Source organism: Tachyglossus aculeatus, chromosome 3 (genome assembly GCF_015852505.1).
Source record: "Tachyglossus aculeatus isolate mTacAcu1 chromosome 3, mTacAcu1.pri, whole genome shotgun sequence".
NCBI lineage: Eukaryota > Metazoa > Chordata > Mammalia > Monotremata > Tachyglossidae > Tachyglossus > Tachyglossus aculeatus.
The window spans coordinates 89,583,488-89,604,816 of NC_052068.1; the positions used below are offsets into that span (position 1 = coordinate 89,583,488).

The window sequence follows — 21,329 nt, forward strand, 5'->3', positions numbered from 1 at the left end:
GGGCTTTGGAGCCAGAGGTCATGGGTTCAAATCCCGGGTCCTCCAACTGTCAGCTATGTGACTTCGGGCAAGTCACTTAACTTCTCTGTGCCCCAGTTACCTCATCTGTAAAATGGGGATTAAAACTGTGAGCCCCCCATGGGACAACCTGATCACCCTGTAACCTCCCCAGCACTTAGAACAGTGCTTTGCACATAGTAAGCCCTTAATAAACACCATTATTATTATTATTATTATTATTCAGACTGTTTCTGATCGACTCAACATTCAGCAGCTAATTCCCCATTTCCAACTGTAAATAGTTACATCAGAAGTAGCGTGACCTAGTGGAAAAAGCACAGGCCCAGGAGTCAGAGGACTGGGTTCTAATCCAAGCTCTGCCAGTTGCTTTCTGTGTGACCTTGGGCAAGTGACTTAACTTCTCTGTGCCTCAGTTTCCTCAACTGAATAATGGGGATTAACTATCTGTTCTCCCTCCTACTAAGACTGTGAGCCCCATGTGGGACAGGGACTGTGTCCGGCCTAATTGACCTGTACCTATCCCAGCGCTTGGACGTGCTTGACTCTACTAAGTGCTTAAGAAATAGCATTAAAAAAACCCCAAAAAGCTACTGTAGTTTTCAAAGTCCAAATAGGTATCATTCAGTATTAGAGGAGCACTGTGGTGGGCCTGGAAGTTAGAAGAACCTGGTTTCTAATCCCAGCTTTGTCACTCATCTGCTGTGTGACCTTGGGCAGGTCACTTAACTTCTCTGTCCCTCAGATACCTCATCTGTAAAATGGGGAGTAAAACTGTGAGCCCTATGTGGGACATGGTCTGTGTCCAATCTGATTAGTTTGCAACTACCCCAGCACTTAGTACAGAGCCTGGACACAGTAAGTGCTTAACCAATGCCATAAGAAAAAAACATCAGCAATGATAATGGCCTAGAGGGTGCTATAATACTACTACTTACTACTAATAATTGTGGAATTTGTCAAACACTTTGGTACTAAGACCTGTGCTAAACTGGCACAAGTAAAGAAGAATCAGATTGGATATAGTCCCTTTTTTTATGGTATTTCTAAAGTGTTTACTATGTGCCAGGTACTGTACTAAGCACTGGGGTAAATACAACCTAATCAGGTTAGGCACAATTCATGTCTCACATGGGGCTTACAGTACTAATTTCCATTTTACAGATAAGGTAACTGAGGCACAGAGAAGTTAAGTAACTTGCCCAAGGATATGAAGCAAACAAGTGGCAGAGCCAGGTTTAGAACCTAGATCCTCTGACTTTCAGGCCAGTGCTAGACCACACTGCTTCTTGTCCCTGTCCCACCTGGGGCTCACAGTCTCACAAGACTAGACTGTACCCCACAAAAGGAATCTAGCCCATTATAAAATGACTTGGAAACACCACTGGAATTTCTATCCATTCTTTCTTCTTTAAATGACAAGTTCTGAATTTTACACAAAATGTATTGCTTAAACATAGGACTGCTAAGTTTAACCTGCACATCTGACCCCATTCCTTCGCACCTTATCAAAGCACTCACCTGCTCCCTTTTTCCCTTGTCTCCCTTATCCTAAAAAACACCCTCTCTTGACCCCACAGCTCCATCCAATTATCGCCCCATCTCCTTCCTATGTTTCCTCTCCAAATTCCTTCAGCTAGTTGTCTACACCCACTGTCTCAAGTTCCTCTCCTCCAATTCTCTCCTTGATCTCCTATGTTCCATCTTCAATCCCCTTAACTCCACAGAAACTACCCTTCTGCTGATCTCCCTGCTTCCTATTTCTCCCCATTCCAATCCATATCTGCCTTCATTGCAATCCATACATCATTCTACTACCCGCATCATTTTTCTACAAAAACACTCAGTTCATGTTTCCCCACTCCTCAAGAACCTCCAGTGGTTCCCTATCCACCTCCATATCAAAACAGAAATCCTTACCACTGGCTTTAAAGCTCCCAGTCAATTTGCCCTCTCCTATTTCACCTTGCTACTCTACTACTACAATGCAGGCTGCACACTTCACTCCTCTAATGCCAGCCTACTCACTATTACCTCAATTTTACCACCTTCTCACCCCGTCTAATCCTGGCTCTGCTGATTGCCTGCTCTGTGACTTTGGGCAAGTTACTTAACTTCTCAGTATGACATTTGCCTCATTTCTAAAATGAGGATTGAATGCCTGTACTCTCTCCTACTTGGACTGTGAGTCCTGTGTGCGACAGGGACTGGGTTCCGACTAATTGACTTGTATCTACCCCAGCCCTTAGACCAGTGCTTGACACATAGAAAGTGCTTAACAAATACCGTAAAAAAAAGAAGGCTCATGGTTCCTTTTCTCATTGAGAAACAGGACTTGAACCTTCCTTTATTTTCTAGCATCTATGACTCCAGACAGGCTAAAAGTCCAGTTTTCCCCTGGAAAAATTATACTTTTAATTCACCCTCTTGTTTCTACCCATTTTTGTTGTTGAAATAACATCCTCATGATAAATATACCCAGAAAAAGTGTGAATAAAATAAGAAAACAAAGTTGAAGAACCATAGCAAAAATAATAACTACAACAACTAACTTATTACCCTTCAAGACTAATTGTTTAGACTTCAGTTTTCTCCTCTCTAGCATAAATTTAATCCATACCTTTCAGTTTTCCTTAGGTAAGTTTTCTCAACCCTTAATCAAGTAACGCTAACTTGTGTATGTGTCCTTTCTGAAGCTATCCACGCCAGAAACATGTCCTTGGTCTCAGAGATGGAGACATTCCTAGGCAGTTCAGGACTGCTAGTGGGATTTCTGGGATCTGGGACATTCCCATACAATCCCTTGCCTGCACCCTGAATTGAGTCACATTGGTCAATCTGCACAGAATTGAAGATTTTTCCAGTTAGTCACACTAGAATCTTTCTTTCCCCCAGATCACTATAGAAGACATTGGGAACAAAAAGATTTATGACTTCCCTGTGAACCGCTGGCTGGCCCTGGATGAAGATGATGGCAAAATTCAAAGAGACGTTCTAGTGGGAGGTGCTGAGACCACTGGTAATTTTTTTTCTTTTTAATGGTATTTTTTTAAGCACTTACTATGTGCCAGGCACTGTACTAAACGCTGGAGTGGATGCAAGCTAATCAGTTTGGACATAAGTCCCCATACCACATGGGACTCGCAGTCTTAATCTAGCACCAGCGTGGCATATAGATAGAGCACGGGCCTGGGATTCATAAGGTCATGGGTTCTAATCCCGGCTCCACCACTTGTCTACTGTGTGACCTTGGGCAAATCACTTCACTTCACGTCTCTGGGTCTCAGTTACCTCATCTGTAAAATGGGGATTGAGACGGCGAGCCCCATGTGGGACAGGGACTGTGTCCAACCTGATTTAGTTGTATTCACCCCAGCACTTGGTACAGTGTGGGGCACACAGTAAACACTTAATGAATACCACTATCATTCTTATTATTATTACCAATCCCCATTTTCAGAAGAGGGTCCAGTTTGGGTCTGATTCCAGGTTGTTCAATTTTCCTCCCTGGAACAGATCTGGTCAGTAGAGAAATGGTGGTGGAAAATGCATTCAAAATATGAACCAGAGCCTCACCGAGTTTTCACCAATCTGATCTGCAGTGCTTAATTTGAAAAGAAAGAAATGTCAGGGCTTAAAGAATTATGGCCATTTGAAATGGGCCATGACTTGAATAAATTATATACACATGACAATTTATACACTTTCAATCACAACAAGTGCGTTTAAAAGAGCAACCTGCTAGTGTTGGCTCACTGAGTCTTTCACAAATATTTTATATCATCTACAAAATAGTAAACTTCTGCAAAAACCAGTAAAACATAAAAGCAACCTCCAAGATGTAAGAAAAAAATGCCAGAATATAATCTCCAGCCAGAGAGCAATACTCCTTTTTGGGGGCTTTCTTCCCATCTCCACTATTCCCTCATTAGAGTTATGGTATTTGCTGAGTGCTTATTATGTGCTAAACACTGTTCTAAACTCTGGGGTAGGTACAAGATAATCAGGTTGGACACAGTCCCTGGCCCACATTGGGCTCACAATCGAAGTAAGAGGGAGAGCAGGCATTGAAATCCCATTTTACAGATGAGGAAACTGAGGCATAGAGAAGTGAAATGACCTGCCCAAGGTCACACAGCAAGCAGCGTGGCTCAGGGGAAAGAGCACGGGCTTTGGAGTCAGAGGTCATGGGTTCGAATCCCGACTCCGCCATGACTGCTGTGTGACCTTGGGCAAGTCACTTAACTTCTCTGAGCCTCAGTTACCTCATCTGTAAAATGGGGATTAAGACTGTGAGCCCCAAGTGGGACAATTTGATCACCTTGTATCCCCCCCAGCTCTTAGAACAGTGCTCTGCACATAGTAAGCGCTTAACAAATGCCATCATTATTATTATTATTATTATTAAATGATGGAGTTGGGATTAGAACCCCGGTCCTCTAACTCCCAGGCCCAAGCTCTTTCTACTAGGCCATGCTGCTTCTCATTCCCCACTCTCTAGCAAGAATCTCTCCGTACTTGCCAACTTGCAAAAAATCATTCAATCAATCAATCAGTGGTATTTACTGAGTGTGTACTGTGTCCAGAGCCCTGCACTCACTGCTTGGGAGACTACAACGGAGCTGAAAAATACTATCCATTCCCTCAAGGATCTTGCAATCTAGAGGGAATATTCTTCATAACCATTCTCGGTTCCTGGGAAATTAAAATAAGCCCTCTGTAACTCCCCCCACCCCCCTCACCATTACAGAGCTCTAAGGGTTAATTGAGAGCCAACATAAAGTTCGAAGTGTAGAGTTTTTCTTTCATTTCGAGTGGCTTGTAAAGGAGGTAGAATGCTGGGGGTTGTGTTGCTGCTTTGATAGGAAGGAAATGATTTAGAGAATGGAAAAAGCCAGGGAAGGAATTTTGAAATTTTATTTTCATCAGTGAAATGGCAAACTCTCAGAAGCTGGGGTCTGGACTCGCTAAACCCACAACTGCCAGGGGCTGAGTCTGTGGGCTGAGCCCAAGGCCTGATCACAAAGCCTTAACCAGCTCCACTGGGCAAGTTATTTCACTTCTCTGTGCCTCAGTTACCTCATCTGTAAAATGGGGATTAAAACTGTGAGCCCCATGTGGGACAGCCTGATCACCTTGTAACCTCCCCAGTGCTTAGAACAGTGCTTTGCACATAGTAAGAGCTTAAAAAATACCATCATTATTAACAAATACCATCATTATATTAAGCACCGCTCTTCTCCATTTGCAGAGGAGGCTACCAGGGGGCTCATCAATGCACCTGGGAGAGTTTCTGGATTCACATCCTTGTGGGAAGAAGGGAAATAGAGGAGAGGTGAAGCAGCGTGGCTTAGTAGATGGACCACAGGCCTGGGAGTCAGAAAGTCATGGATTCTAATACCATCTCCACCACTGTGTGCTGTGTGACCTTGGGCAAGTCACTTCATTTCTCTGGGCCTCGGTTACCTCATCTGTAAAATAGGGATTGAGACTGTGAACCCCACAAGGGAAAGGGACTTTGTCCAACCCGATTTACTTGTAATAATAATAATAATGATGATGGCATTTATTAAGCGCTTACTATGTGCAAAGCACTGTTCTAAGTGCTGGGATCCACCCCAGAGCCTAGTACAGTGCCTGGCACATAGTAAGCCCTTAACAAATACCATAATTATTACATACGCCTCAAGTTGCACTTGGGTCTGTGACATTTGATATTCACCCCACCCCGAACCACCCAACTATTATGTAGTTGTCTTTAATTAGTCATTCAATCAATCAATCATATTTATTGAGCACTTACTGTGTGCAGAGTCCTGTACTAAGGGCTTGGGAAGTACAAATCGGCAACATATAGAGACAGTCCCTACCCAACAGCGGGCTCACAGACTAGAAGGGGGAGACAGACACAAAAAAATAAACCCAAACAAGTGGACAGATGTCAGTGCCAACAGAATAAATATAATTATAGCTATATAAACATTATTAATAAAATAAATAGAATAATAAATATGTACAAATATACACAAGTGCTCTGAGGAAGGGAGAAGGGCAGAGGGAGGGTGGGGGGGTGATGGGGAGGGAAGGAGGTTGAGGAGAAGAAAAAGGGGGGCTCAGTCTGGGAAGGCCTCCTGGAGGAGGTGAGCTCTCAGTAGGGCTTTGAAGGGAGGAAGAGAGCTAGCTTGGCGGATGTGCGGAGGGAGGGCATTCCAGGCCAGAGGTAGGACATGGGCCAGGGGTTGATGGCGGGACAGGCAAGAACGAGGCACAGTGAGGAGGTTAGAGGCAGAGGAGTGGAGGGTGCGGGCTGGGCTGTAGAAGGAGAGAATGGAGGTGAGGTAGGAGGGGGCGAGGTGATGGAGAGCCTTGAAGCCAAGAGTGAGGAGTTTTTGCTTGATTCGGAGGTGGACAGGTAACCACTGGAGATTTTTGAGGAAGGGAGTGACATGCTCAGAGCAATTCTGTACAAAGATAATCCCGGCAGCAGAGTGAAGTATAGACTGAAGCAGGGAGAGACAGGAGGTTGGGAGCTCAGAAGGGATGCTGATACAGTAATCCAGTGTGGATAGGATGAGTGATTGAACCAGCAAGGTAGCAGTTTGGATGGAGAGGAAAGGGCAGATCTTGGCGATGTTGTGGAGGTGAGACTGGCAGGTTTTGGTGATGGATTGGATGTGTGGGGTGAATGAGAAAGCGGAGTCAAGGATGACACCAAGGTTGCGGGCTTGTGAGATAGGATATATTATAAATGACATTTATTCATATTAATGTCTGTCTTCCCTTTTGGACTGTAAGTTTATTATGGGCAGTGAATGTTTCTACTAATTCCATTGTACTGTATTCTCCCAAATGCTTAGTACATTGCTTTGTACATAGTAAGTGCTCAATAAATACCACTGATTGATTGATTCAAGTTGGTTTGTCAGTTACACTTGTGTCAGAGGGAGGTGGCTTTTTTTCTCCTACTCACCTGTCAAGCCTGAGCCTTCCCTGTTCCGACTCCCCACAGCCGTCACTTATGTCATCTCCGTCACAACGGGAGACATCCGGGGGGCCGGGACCAACTCTAAGATCTTCATCGTCATGTACGGAGCCAAAGGGAAGAAGAACAGTGGGAAGATCTTCCTCGAGGGCGGGGTATTTGACCGAGCCCGGACGGACATCTTCAACATTGAGCTGGCCGTTCTCCTCAGCCCCCTGAGCCGGGTCTCCATCGGGCACAGCAATGCCGGCATTAACTGTGGCTGGCACTGTGAGAAGGTGAGAAGCGGAGTGGTGAAGTGGACAGAGCACGTGCCTGGGAATCAGAAGGGCATGAGTTCTAATCATGCCACTTGTCTCCTGAGTGACCTTGGGCAAGTCATTTCAATTCTCTGGTCCTCAGTTACCTCATCTGTAAAATGGGGATTGAGACTGTGAATCCCACATGGGACAGGGACTGTGTCCAACCCAATTTGCTTGTATCCATCCCAGCACTTGGTACAGTGTCTGACACATAGAAAACACTTAACCAATGTGACAATTATTATTATCACCATTGTAACAGCCCCGGAGAGAATCAATCATGTCAACCCAACAGTTACCCCTAATATTTATGGTATTGACCGAGCGCTTACAATATTCCTAGTAGAGTGTCTAATATGTCAACCCAACAGTCATCTTTAGTATTTCAATAAATTGATGGTATTTACTGAGCACTGACTGTGAGCAGAGCACTGTTTTAAGTACTTGGGAGAATAAACCCTTACTACTTGCTGGGGTAGATTCAAGATAAACAGATCAGACATTGTCCCTCTCTGTCATTGGTGCTCACAATCTATGATGTTGGGAGAACAGGCATCCTTTCCCCATGTACAGGCAAAGAAACTGAGTTGCATGGGGGTGAACTAACAGAAATAGTATTAAAAGCCTACTTTGTACAAAGTAGTTAGCACTGGGAAAAGAATACACGCCTGGGAATTAGACAAGGTCCCTGCTCCCCAGGAAGCTTACAATTTAAGATTAAGGCCGGGGTGGGGAAGGGGGTATGTCAACAGACATGTAAGGAGAGGTGAATAAGAAAAACTAAAAATTTATATAATAATTACTATGGTATTTGTTAAGCACTTACCATGTGCCAGGTACTGTTCTAAGTGCTGGGGTGGTTGCAAGCAAATCGGGTTGGACACAGTTCTTGTACCACATGGGACTGGCAGCTTTAATCCCCATTTTACAGATGAGGTAACTGAGGCAAGGAAAGGTTAAGTGACTTGCCCAAAGTCACATTGCAGACAAGTGGTGGAGCTGGGATTAGAACCCTGGTCCTTCTGATTCCCAGGCCCATGCTCTATCCTTGGGCCACACTGCTTCTACGTATGCAAAAGACAAGTACAACAGTGAGTATAATAAGAGCAGCAGAACATCGCAGTCAAAGGAGGAGCTCAGCCAACCACTCGGCTCAGTCACAGTAGCCACAGCCATCCCAACCCCGACATTCCAAAAGCTTGGGAGACCCACTGCTCTTGTTTTCCCCCTGAGGCACTGGAGCAAAGCAGGACAGGGCTTGATGAGATGGTATGTCCTCTTGTTCTTGCACTCTGACAACAGGGGAATCAGCTAGACCTCCTGAAGCCAAGGTCACACGGCAGACCAGGGGCAGACCTGGGATTAGAACCCTGGTCTATGAATCTGTGGGAGGGAGGGAGGGAAGGAGGCGGGCTGAGTTCAATCTGTGTGGTTAATAATAATAATCAATCAATCAGTTCTATTTAATGAATGCTTGATTGTATGCAGAGCACCATACTAAGTGTTTGAGAGAGTACAATACTTACTTGGGATCTTACAGTATAAAGTGGAACACACAGCCTAGAGGCACTGTATAATAACAATGATAATGATAATAATAATAATAAATATTCATAAATATTAACCACTTATTATGTGCCGAGCACTGTACTAAGTGCTGGGGTTGATACAAAATAATCAAGTTGGACAAAATCTCTGGTTCAAACATATAGAGAAGGAGCATGGCCTGGCGGATAGAGCACAGACTTGGAGTCAGAAGGACCTGTGTTCTATTCCCAGCTCCACCATTTGTGACCTTAGGCAAGTCACTTAACTTTTCTATCCCTCAGTTACCTCACCTGTAGAATGGAGATTGAGGCTGTGAACCCCATGTGGGACTCACATGTCCCAGGTGGATCATAGACCATGACCAACCTGATTAGCTTGTAACTACTCCAGCACTTAGTACAGTGCCTGATACATACTAAGCACTTAGCATATGAAAAGAAAAACCAAAACATTTCCCTTCGCGTTATAGTTGAACCGGCTCGGCGGTAATGGTTCCGTGCCATTTGGGTCGTTGTTGCTTTCAAGAGAGCAGCTCCCTGTTCCTATTACATTTGTATTGTTACATTGTGCTCTCCCAAGCACTTAGAACCGTGCTTTGCAAACAGTAGGTGCTCAATAAATACGATTGAATGCTGGAATGAATGAATGCTTTGCACATAGTAAGTGCCAATAGATACAATTGAATGAATGAATGAATGATCACCAGAGTCATCTTTATTGATGCCAAGGCGGCTTTTTTTGCACTCTAAGGGATGAATAGAATTAGGCTCACCCTTTCAGTTAAAGGGTAAGCACCGAGGAGGCAAAGCCCTGTAGAAGTGGGAAATCTTCAGCAACCCAGAATCCCTCCGGGAAAGATGATGACCAGCTTAACTGGAAGGCCCCAAACAGAGCCAGTGAATGGCAGCTTTCTCTTCTCCATGTGCTTGTCCCAGGTGGTCGTCCTGTGCCCTTTCACGGGCATCGAACAAACGTTCCCGTGCAATAAGTGGTTGGATGAGAATGAAGGCGACGGCCTGGTGGAACGACAGCTCTACGAGATGGTGTCCCTGCGGCAGAGGAGACTAAAAAGTCGGTGCCCGTTCTGGGTGGAGGGCGGATGATGCCACCGATCGTTCTAAGCTGATTCTGCCCAACATGGTGCAATCGGTCCTGGAAATGACGTCGACCAGCCAAAATCCAGCAAGGCAAAATAGGCTGGATTTGGCATTGAGTTGTGCTTTCCCTTCCTGTGGGAAGTTTCTTGATTTTCTCTGGATTCATTTTGTTTCTCCAGTGCCAGTGCTTTTTCTCACAGTTGGCTCCCTGGTCAGGATGTGACACTTCCTGTCCTTTCTAAGTACCAGGCCCATGGACTAGTGCTTATGTTCATGGCTGGAGTATGGCGTTGGCAAGGTGGGGTGAACAGACCTTGCCTCTCTTTTCCAGCCAACCCCTCCTCCTCCTCATCCAATTTTTATTTAGCCATTAAACTCCACAGAGTCCTTGTTGTACTTGTTTTTTGGTGTATAATTGAGCAAATAAATGAATACATACCGCAATACATTATACGATTGCCTTAATGCATACATTTGGTATACCCTTTCCCATTACTAATGATATCAATAAAGCCCGAGATTCATAACTCTCAATTATCGAAGCTAAAGTGGAAGGAATTTGGGATAGAGGATGAAAATCCTTGAAATGTCTCATTTTGGGTAATGGTTTCAACCTTCTCCCATACCACATTTTTTATCAGAGCTGCTTGGAGTAGGGAGCAAAAAGGCTCACTTGAGATTCACCTCCTTGCCTTCTACTTCCACCTTTTTTTTCTTTTTAAGTGCTTACTGTGTGTAAATGTTCTAAGTGCTGGGGTAGATATGGTTAGGGTAGTTACAATCCCTATCCCACATGGGTCTAACAGTCTAAGTAGGAGAGAGAACAGGTATTGAATCCCCACTCTATTTTTATTAATGGTGCGTATATATCTATAATTCTGTTTATTTTCAATGATGCTACTGATGCCTGTTTATTTGTTTTGATGTCTGTCTCCCCCCTTCTAGACTGTGAGCCCGCTGTGGGCAGGGATTGTCTCTGTTGCTGAATTGTACTTTCCAAGCACTTAGTAACAGTGCTCTGCACACAGTAAGTGCTCAATAAATTCAATTGAATGAATTAATTTTTGCATGTGAGGAAACTGAGGCACAGAAAAGTTAAATGACCTTAAGCTCATTATGGGCAAGGATTGTGTCTGCTTATTGTTATATTGTACTCTCCCAAGCACTTAGTACAATGCTTTGCATACAGTAAGCGCTCAGTAAATATGATTGAATGAATGAATGATTTGCTCAAGGTCACACAGCAGGGAAGTGGCAGAGCCAAAATCAGAGCCCAGGTCCTCTGGCTCCCAGGCTTGTTCTTTATCCTCTAGGCCAGCTACTAGAGAACGCTGATGGGAATGCTAATAAGCAGTGAAATTACTGAAGGGTAGATAACAGAAAGAGGAAAGAGGAGGAGGAGGAGGGGTCAAAAACTCTGGATAATCTACAAATTGGACAGTCAGTTCAAAAAGCATCAATAGGTTTCAGTGTGTGTCTTTTTCTGGTTCATTTTTTTATTGGTTGAGGCTTATCCAGAGTCTTGACTTGTCTTTGTAGAATACTCCTGGTCCCTTTGGATCTGGACAACTGACCTGAAGAAAGCAGGCACAGACGCTCCCATCTTCATCCAGCTTTACGGTCAGAAGGGGAGGACGGATCAAATCCAACTCGACTGTAGGCCGGAATATTTCGAACCTGGCAGGACAGATAAGTTCTGGGTATGAGGAAGGAGTGGAGGTGGGGAGGTGATGCTTTTGATTTTTTAAATCATTTAATCAATCAAATAATCAGTAGATAGTATTTATCGAATCCTTACGCTTTGCAGAGCGCTGTACAAAAGCTCTTGGGAGAATACTCTAGGGCTAGTAGATATGATTCCTGCCCTCTCCGAGCATGCAGCCTAGCAGGGGAGACAGGCACTAAAATGAATTACTGATAGGAGGGACCAACAGAGTTGGACAAAGTGCAGTGGAGCATTGGTAGGTTGGGGGACACCCAAGTGCTTAGGCAAGGTGCTACAGCAGCAATAAGGGGAGAAATAGGGTGGAGAGATGAGAGATTAATCAGGGAAGGCCTCTTGGAGGAGATGTGATTTCAGAAGGGCTGTGAAGATGAGAGCAGTGTTCTGTCAGATTTGAAGGGGGAGTTCCAGGCGGGAAAAGGGTGTGAGGAAGAGGTCGATGCTGAGAGAGACGAGAACGAATTCAGAGTGTAGTTTGGCTTGGGAGGTGTGAAGTATGTGCAGTGAGTTGTAGTGGAAGAGGAGTGAGGATAAATGGGAAGGAGAGAGCTGACTGAGTGCCTTAATGCCAACAATCAGGAGCTTCAGCTTGATGTGGAGAGGAATCAGCGACCACCGGATATTTTTGAAGAGTGGGCAGACGTGTAGAATGTTGTTTTAGAAAAATGGTCAGGGCAGCAGAGAGAAGTATGGATTGGAGAGGAGAGAGCTCTGAGAGGAGGCTGAACCAGAATATGACAAGTGCTTGGACCAGGATGATGGTAGTTTGGATGGAGAGAAGGGAGTGGATGATGGAGGTGCTGTGAACAAAGAACTGACAGGATTTGGTGACTGACAGAGCATGTGGGTTGAAAAAAAGCAAGAGAGGAATCAAGGATAATGCCAAGTTGGCCGTTCTGAGAGTCAGGGAGGATAGCAGTAGCAGTGTCAACAGGGAAGGGAAAATTTTGTGTGTAGGATAATGGCAATGATGAGGGGAAGGCATATTCCTTATCAAGGGAACTCGATCGAAACGGCCCAATTTGTACCATTTATTTTCATAACTGAACCGTATGACCATTGGCAACCTTACTCTAAGAAATACAGACGGTTTCATGGCAAAGGATAATCTGCTTTAAGTGGAAAATGTTTTGTCTTTTTCTGATTACACTGTAAACTCTACAAGGCAGGGACCATGCCTATTGCTTTCATTGTATTCTCCCAAGCAGCTAGTACAGTGTTCTGCACACAGCGGGCTTTCACTAATACTATTGAATGAATGAATGACCTTCATTTGATAGCACCTAATTCAGTTCATAGGGTCCAGTGTCCAGTGAATAGCTGATGATGAATGCTAATGATGATATTTGTTATCTTAGAACTATTGTTCTAACAGCTGGGGTTGATACATGTTATTCAGATTGGACACAGTTCTTGTCCCACAGGGAGCTCACAAGTCTAAGTACTGTGAGCCCATTGTGGGCAGGGATTGTCTCTATTTGTTGCTGAATTGTACTTTCCAAGCGCTTAGTACAGTGCTCTGCACATAGTAAACACTCAGTAAATATGATTGAATGAATGAATGAATAAGTAGGAGGGTGAACAAGTATTGAATCTCCATTATAGGGATGAAAAAACTGAGGCCCAGAGAAGTTAAGTGGCTTACCCAAGGTCACCCAGCAGGCAATTGCCAGAGCCAATATTAGAACTTGAGCCCTTTGGTTCTAAGGCCTGTTCTCTTTTCATTAGGCCACATTGCTTTTGAAGGTGAATTATTTTACGATTTATTTATTGAACTTGAAATTTTCCCCCACCCCCTGCTCAGCTGCTCAACATTGCCTAGGCAAAATTAAAGCAATATTACACCCTCCCACTGGATTTTCCCTGGAGCAGCAAGTTCAGGGGTGTGGTGTGGGTCAGTGGTGAGTCTCCCCATAAAGAGGCATGAACTGGCTTAGGAAAGAATTAATCAGTCAATCAATCAATCAGTGGCATTAATGAGTAGTTACTATACGCAGAGCACTGTATTAAGCACTTGAGAGAGTACAATACAACAGGGTTAGCAGACATGTCCCCTGTCCACAATGACCTTACAGTCTAGTGGAGAGAGACAGTAATATGAATAAGTAATTTATAATAAATGATTTAAAGATATGTACATAAGTGCTGTGCGACTGATGGTGGAGTGAATATGAAATGCCCAAAGGTCACAGACCCAGAGAGCTGGGGAAAAGAGGGCTTAATCGGGAAAGGCCTCTTAGAGGAGATGTGACCTAATAAAGCTTTAGAGGTAGGGAAAGTGGTGGTCTGGCATATATGGAGAGGGAGGAAGTGCCAGGATAGAGGGAGAACTGGGGAAGGGGTCAGTGGTGAGATAGACTCACCCTGATAGAGTCTATCAAATGGAGATAGACCCTGCATATATGTATATATGCTTGTACATATTTATTACTCTATTTATTTATTTATTTATTTTGCTTGTACATATCTATTCTATTTATTTTATTTTGTTAGTATGTTTGGTTTTGTTCTCTGTCTCCCCCTTTTAGACTGTGAGCCCACTGTTGGGTAGGGACTGTCTCTATATGTTGCCAATTTGTACTTCCCAAGCGCTTAGTACAGTGCTCTGCACATAGTAAGCGCTCAATAAATACGATTGATGATGATGATGATTGATGATGATAGACCAGATCAGGGCACAGTGAGTAAACTGGTGATAAAGTGCTATGAGGTCTTTTTTTATGGTACATGTTAAGCACTTACTACTTTGGTAAGTAATGGTATTTTATGATATTTGTTAAGCACTTCATGGTTATGTAAAAAAGCCTGATTGAATGATCAACGGTATTTCAATCAATCAATCAATAGTACTTTAGTGTTTACCATGTGAAGAGCACTGTATTAAGCACTTGTGATGGTGCAATAAAACAAAGTTGGTGTAAAGGTTTCCTGCCCCCAAGGAACTTACAATCTAGAGGGAGAGATAGATATTAAAATAAACTATGGATAAGTACATAAGGTCTGTGGGGGTGGGGGTGGGGTGAATATATTAGAAGCAGCATGGTGTAGAATGAGAAGAAGCCTGGCATAGTGGTTAGAGCAAGGTCCTGGGAGTCATGAGTTCTAATCCCGGCTCCGCCACATGTCTGCTGTGTGACTTTGGGCAAGTATTCTGTGCCTTCTCTGTGCCTCAGTTACGTCATTTGTAAAATGGGGATTGAGACTGTGAGCTCCTTGTGGAACAGGGCTGTATCCAACCCGATTTGCTTGTATCTACCCCAACGCTTAGTATAATCCTTTGCACATACTAAGCATTTAACAAATACCATCATTATTATTATTATCAAGTGCTTAAAGAGTACAGATCCAAGTGCACGGCTGAGAGCAGAGGGCCTTCTGAATGTTGTTTTTGCCCATGGCGGTTACACACAAATGTCATTATTCCAAAGGCAAAGGAGAGTCAGACTCAGCGGGCCCAAATGTGCCTGGCTTTTATCTATGGATGACTTTCCCCCAGTTCTCAATGTCACAGAGGTGAAGCAACATGACAAAGATGGGTGTGACTTGGTTGTGACTCCAATTATCTGGGATTTACCAATGTAGAGACTGTTAGTGGTAGGGTAGACTCTCAGAAGCTTGATGAGGAGGAGACCACTCTATCCTTTCAGTCCCATTTTGACCCCTTGCCATCTCCGCAGGGCTTCTGGGAGTCCTCACTGACCGGTTCCATTTTTTAAATGGTATTTGTTAAGTGCTTACTTTGTGCCAGGCACTATATTAAATGCTGGGGTAGATACAAGTTACTTAGATTGGATGCAGTCCTTGTCCCACATAGGGTTCACAGTTTTAATCTCCATTTTACAGATGAGGTCACTGGGGCACAGAAAATTAAGTGACTTGGCCAAGACTTGTCTGCTGTGTGACCTAGGGCAAGTCACTTCATTTCTCTGTATCTCAGTTACCTCATCTATAAAATGGGGATTAAGACTGTGAGCTCCATGTGGGACAGGGACTGTGTCCAACCTGCTTAACTTGTATCTACCCCAGCACTTAGTACAGTGCCAGGCACATAGTAAGTGCTTAACAAATACCCCTTAAAACAAAACAAAGTAATGCCCGGACGCAAAAATCCACTAATAAAATGTCCTCTGGGCACTAGAGGGGTGCTTCACTCCACATGTGGCTGATGGAGAATGCCACAAAGCCATCTCATAACAGGAGCTCCCTAGCAATTGTACGCTTGTAACAGGGAACATTAAAAGCCTGGTTAAAAAGGAAAATATGCCAGCACAATCTAGTGGATAGAGCACAAGCCTGGGGGTCAGAAGAAACTGGGTTCTAATTCTGGCTCCACCACTTATCTGCTGTGTGACCTTGGGCAAGTCACTTAATTTCTCTGTGCCTCAGTTCCCTCATCTGGAAAATGGGGATTAATAACTGTGAGTCTTATGTGGGACAGGCACTGTGCGTGTATCTACCCCAGTACTTAGAACAGTGCCTGGCACATAGTAAGCCCTTAACAAATACCACAAGTATTATTACAGGATTCTTTTGAACTGGGCTTCAACTTGCCCATTGCCTGAATCGCTTTTGACCCTGTTGCTACCTATGTACGGCTGCAGTGTCATTACAGACCATTTGAGTTTTCTCAGTGCTCAGTGCAATGCCTGGCACATAGTAAACACTTAAAAATACCATAATAATAATAATTATTATTATTATTATTGACAAATTCTGCCCTTACCTGCTATTTTTAGGAGTTTTGTATTGTGCCCTACAGATTGAACTTCCGGATCTAGGACGATTTTACAAGATCAGGATATGGCACGAGAAGAGGAATTCCTCTAGTGGATGGCACCTAGCGAGGGTGAGAATCAGAATCCTTTTTCCATTTATTCATTCATTCAATCTTATTTATTGAGCACTTGCTGTGTGCAAAGCACTACACTAAGCACTAAGTACATGCAATATAACAACGAACAGACACATTTCTGCTCACAATGAGCTCACAGGTTAGAAATTCAGGGTCCTTTGTCTTCCCAATGTTCTTCTAGGCAGAGTCTTCATCTCGTGAAGCTGAAGAAACTCTACTTCCTTTTCAGATCCTGGAATGGTATTAGGACCGTCCAGTCCTAGAGAGGATATATGTGGATCAGGGGGTAAATCTTCTTTAGGAAAAAACTAGAGCTCCACCTCTCCCACTTGAATCACATGGTTGAGTGGAACAATTTTCAGTACAATAAACACTCCTACCTAGACCTTAATTTTCCAGAAAATTCATTTTCTGTAATTAGACTTTTGATGATACCCTGTATACTTGGGCTTAGCTTCCCATAGATATGGATATGGATAGACACCATGAAACCTCAGCAGCAATGAAGCTAGGTCATGGAGACAACAACCAGTGTGTGTGGGCGTGGGGGGTGGGGAAGATTGAGACAGAGAGAGAAGGAGAAATAAAGAGAGAAAGAGAGAGAGAAAGATAAAAAGAGAGGGAAAGAGAGCAAAAGAGAGAGAGCAAAAGAAAAAGAGGAGAGAGAGAGAGAGAGAGAGAGAGAGAGAGAGAGAGAGAAATGAAAAGAAAGGAAAAGAAAAGAAAAGAAAGGAAAGCCCAAAAATCCACTGGGCTCATTCAACACTAGGTGGAGAACTTTACTGCAGAGCTCACTGATGATATATATTACATGCAGTCTTCACCTCAAAAAATTTAGATGCATATGTGGGGGTAACTAAACAAGCTCTGCAGTGTTTTCCAGTCCTCGAGTCCCTTTGTCACTTTCTTATTTACACCTGACATGGTAAATGTAAGCAGGTTTCAGTAAAATCTCCAGTACCCAGAATGTCCTCATCTTCTGTTTGGTGGGGCCCTGAGCAATCTGGAGAGTTTGAGTTTTGACTGTCTTGTATTTAGAAATTCTTCTATTTTTTTCCTTCATGTACCTGGGTTGTGAACAAAGCCCTAGCCCTAGTCTGACTGTTTACTTGAGCCAAACCAGTTGAGGTAGAAAGCGGGTAATGGAGCCAGGTCCAGTCAGGGGGGAAAGCTGGAGCCATGGACGAGGGAGCCAGAGCAGCCACAGTCAAGGACACCCAGACCTGCCTCAGGACCCACGGGTCTAGCATTTTCTGGAACCAAATCTTGGTTTTCCCCCAACCCTGGGGAGCTTTTAGGGTTTGTTCCTTGCCCTGAACCCAGTAGACTCACTTGACCATGGAATCCGTTTCAGCTAACACTGTTGAACCCTCTGACCAAGGCGAAGTACAATTTCAACTGCAACCGTTGGCTGGATATCAACGAAGACGACAATGAGACCGTGAGGGAGCTCACTGCCGAGGGGCCGGCGGTCAGGAGAATCATGCCCCGTAAGTTCTGGGAATCAAGGGTACAGCCCAGGAGCACAGAATGTTTATGGGGAGGTAGCAAGGGGCTGCTGAGGAGTCCACCTGACACAGCAAGAGCCATCAGTTGCTATGTGTAGCATGTTTTCTGTTGCAGTCACCTCTAAAAGAAAAGAAAAATCTGATTATCCCTCACCTACAAAGCTGTGGGGTCCTGTTGTATCATACTCTCCCAAGCTCTTAACACAGTGCTCAGCATGTAGTAAGTTCTCAATAAATATGACTGACTGACTGTTTTTGAAACTTATCCTGGGTCATAATGGATTGACAAGTGTCTTTCCTCACTTCCAAAATTCATCCATCGCCCCCTTCTTCCACCCATGAAGCCTTCACAGGCTGATGTGGGGAAATCCAGGGAGTCTCTCCTCTCAAGGAATGGCTTCAGTCAGTCAGTCAGTCGATTATATTTATTGAGTGCTTACCACATGCAGAGCACTGTACTAAGCACTTGGGAGAGTACGATCTAACAGTAAACAGACACATTCCCTGCCCACAACGAGCTTATGGTCTAGAGGGGAAGACAGGCATTAATATAAATTAAAAAATGACGTTTATGTACATAAGTGCTGTGGTGCTGGGTGGAGGGATGAATAACGGGAGTAAGTCAGGGTGAAGCAGAAGGGAGTGGGAGAAGAGGAAAGGAGGGCTTAGTCAGGGAAGGCCTCTTGGAGGAGATGTGCCTTCATTAAGACTTTGAAGGTAGGCAAAGTAATGTTTGGCCTCACTGAGGCAGGGAATAATCACTCATTTACTGAGTGCTTTCTGTGTGTAGAGCGCTGTACTAAGTGCTTGGGAGAATACAGTAGAACAGCGTGGGTAGACACATTCCCTACCCTCAGTGAGCTTTCAATCTAGAGGATAATTCTAAAGAAATATTTACCATCCTCCCTCCCCATGATGCAGGGTACATGAGATCATAATGATTCCCTGTGTTTCCACCCCGCAGACCAAAATGACAACCTACTCACTGAGCCTCATCCTTGTCTCTCTTATTCTTCAATCATTTTTATTCAGCGCTTACTGTGTGCAGAGCACTGTACTAAGCACTTCCCCACAGCACCTGTATATGCATATATATGTTTGTATGTATTTATTATTCTATTTATTTATTTATTTTATTTGTACATATTTATTCTATTTATTTTATTTTGTTAATGTGTTTTGTTTTGTTCTCTGTCTCCCCCTTCTAGACTGTGAGCCCGCTGTTGGGTAGGGACCCTCTCTATATGTTGCCAACTTGTAATTTCCAAGCGCTTAGTACAGTGCTCTGCACACAGTAAGCGCTCAATAAATACAATTGAATGAATGAATGAACGAATACAATGCAACAATAAACTGACACAGTCCCCTATGACAATGAGCTTACAATCTAGAGGAGGTGGAGACAGACATTAATATAAATAGATAAAATACAGATATATACATAAGTGCTGTGGGGCTGGTAATGGGGAAGAACAAAGGGAGCAAGTCAGAGCAACACAGGAGGAAGTGGGAGAAGAGGAAAGAAGGGGCTTAGTCAGGGAAGTCCTCCTGGAGGAGTTATATCAGAGTAATTGTCTGTCGGATTTGAGGAGGGAAGACTTTCCAGGACAGAGGCAAGATGTGGATGAGTGACTGGGAGAGAGATAGGCATGATTGTAGTACAATAAGAAGGTTAGCATTAGAGGAGCGAAGTGTGCTGACTGGGTTGTAGTAGGAGAAAAGCGAGGTGAGGTAAGGAGGGAACAAGGTGACGGAGTGCTTTCAAGTCAATCATGAGGAGAGAATGGGCAACCACTGGTTTTTTGAGGAGAGGGCTGACATGTTCTAAACATCTCGCAGATGACCCCTTGCCACCGACCCTTCATTCATGCCCTCTCTCCTTCATGGAACTGCTGCCCCCTTCACATCTGGCAGACAACTGCCCTCTGCATTTTCAAAATCCTTCTGAAATCAGATCTTCTCTTGGAGGCCTTCCCTGGTTAATCTCTCTTCTCCCCATCCTATTTCCCACCCCACTGTCACTTTGTCATTTCTGCATAATAATAATAAATAATAATGATGGTATTCGTTAAGTGCTTACTATGTGCAAAGCACTGTTCCAAGCACTGGGGGGATACAAGGTGATCAGTTTGTCCCACGTGGGGCTCACAATCTTAATCCCCATTTTACAGAGGAGGTAACTGAGGCACAGAGAAGTGCCCTCCCTTCTCTCCTTCTCCAGCCCAGCCCACACCCTCCACTCCTCTGCCGCTAATCTCCTCACTGTCCCTCGTTCTCACCTGTCCTTCTGTCGACCCCCAGCCCACGTCATCCCCCTGGCCTGGAATGCCCTCCCTCCCCACATCCACAAAGCTAGCTCTCTTCCTCCCTTCAAGGCCCTACTGAGAGCTCACCTCCTCCAGGAGGCCTTCCCAGACTGAGCCCCCTCCTTCCTCTCCCCCTCCTCCCCCTCTCCATACCCCCTGCCTTATCTCCTTCCCTTCCCCACAGCACCTCTATATATGTATATATGTTTGTACATATTTATTACTCTATTTATTTATTTATTTTACTTCTACATATCTATTCTATTTATTTTATTTTGTTAATATGTTTTGTTTTATTCTCTGTCTCCCCCTTCTAGACTATGACCCCACTGTTGGGTAGGGACTGTCTCTATTTGTTGCCAACTTGTACTTCCCAAGAGCTTAGTACAGTGCTCTGCACACAGTAAGTGCTCAATAAATACGATGACTTGCCCAAAGTCACACAGCTGACAAGAGGCAGAGCCGGGATTAGAACCCACGACCTCTGACTCCCAAGCCTGGGCTCTTTCCACTGAGCCACGTTGCTTCTCTAAAATTGCATCACCTAAAGCACCTGGTTACCCACAACCCTCACCATTGCACTTATTTACATATATTTAATCAGTCAATCAATCATATTTACTGAGCAATTACTGCATGCAGAGCACGGTAATACGTGCTTCTGGGAGAACAATATTATAGAGTTGGTAAGTCACATTCCCTGCCTACACAAGGACCTTACAGTCTAGAGGGGGAGACAAACATTAATATAAATAAATAAATTAGGGTTATGTACATAAGTACTATGGGGCTAAGGGTAGAGATAATAAAGGATGCAAATCCAAGTGCAAAGGTGACCAGGAAGGAGTGGGAGAACAGGAAATGGGGCTTAGTTGTGGAAAGCCACTATTGGCATTCTATTGCTCCTGCCCAGCTGTAATTCATTTTGGCATCTCTCTCCTCTGCTAGACTGCAAACTCCTTATATTTGTACTCTTCCAGGTGCTTAGTACAG

The 21,329-nt window shown here is 44.1% G+C and overlaps 1 protein-coding gene across 1 annotated transcript in view; it reads left to right on the forward strand.

The window, feature by feature from the left end:
- Positions 1-21,329, forward strand: part of LOXHD1 (lipoxygenase homology domains 1) — a 260,830-nt gene that overhangs the window by 90,292 nt on the left and 149,209 nt on the right. Inside the window, exons 7-12 of the mRNA XM_038744101.1 lie at positions 2,914-3,037; positions 7,028-7,278; positions 9,786-9,921; positions 11,487-11,647; positions 16,430-16,516; positions 17,877-18,012. Coding sequence (XP_038600029.1) covers positions 2,914-3,037; positions 7,028-7,278; positions 9,786-9,921; positions 11,487-11,647; positions 16,430-16,516; positions 17,877-18,012 — 895 coding nt within the window. The remainder of the gene's footprint in view (positions 1-2,913; positions 3,038-7,027; positions 7,279-9,785; positions 9,922-11,486; positions 11,648-16,429; positions 16,517-17,876; positions 18,013-21,329) is intronic.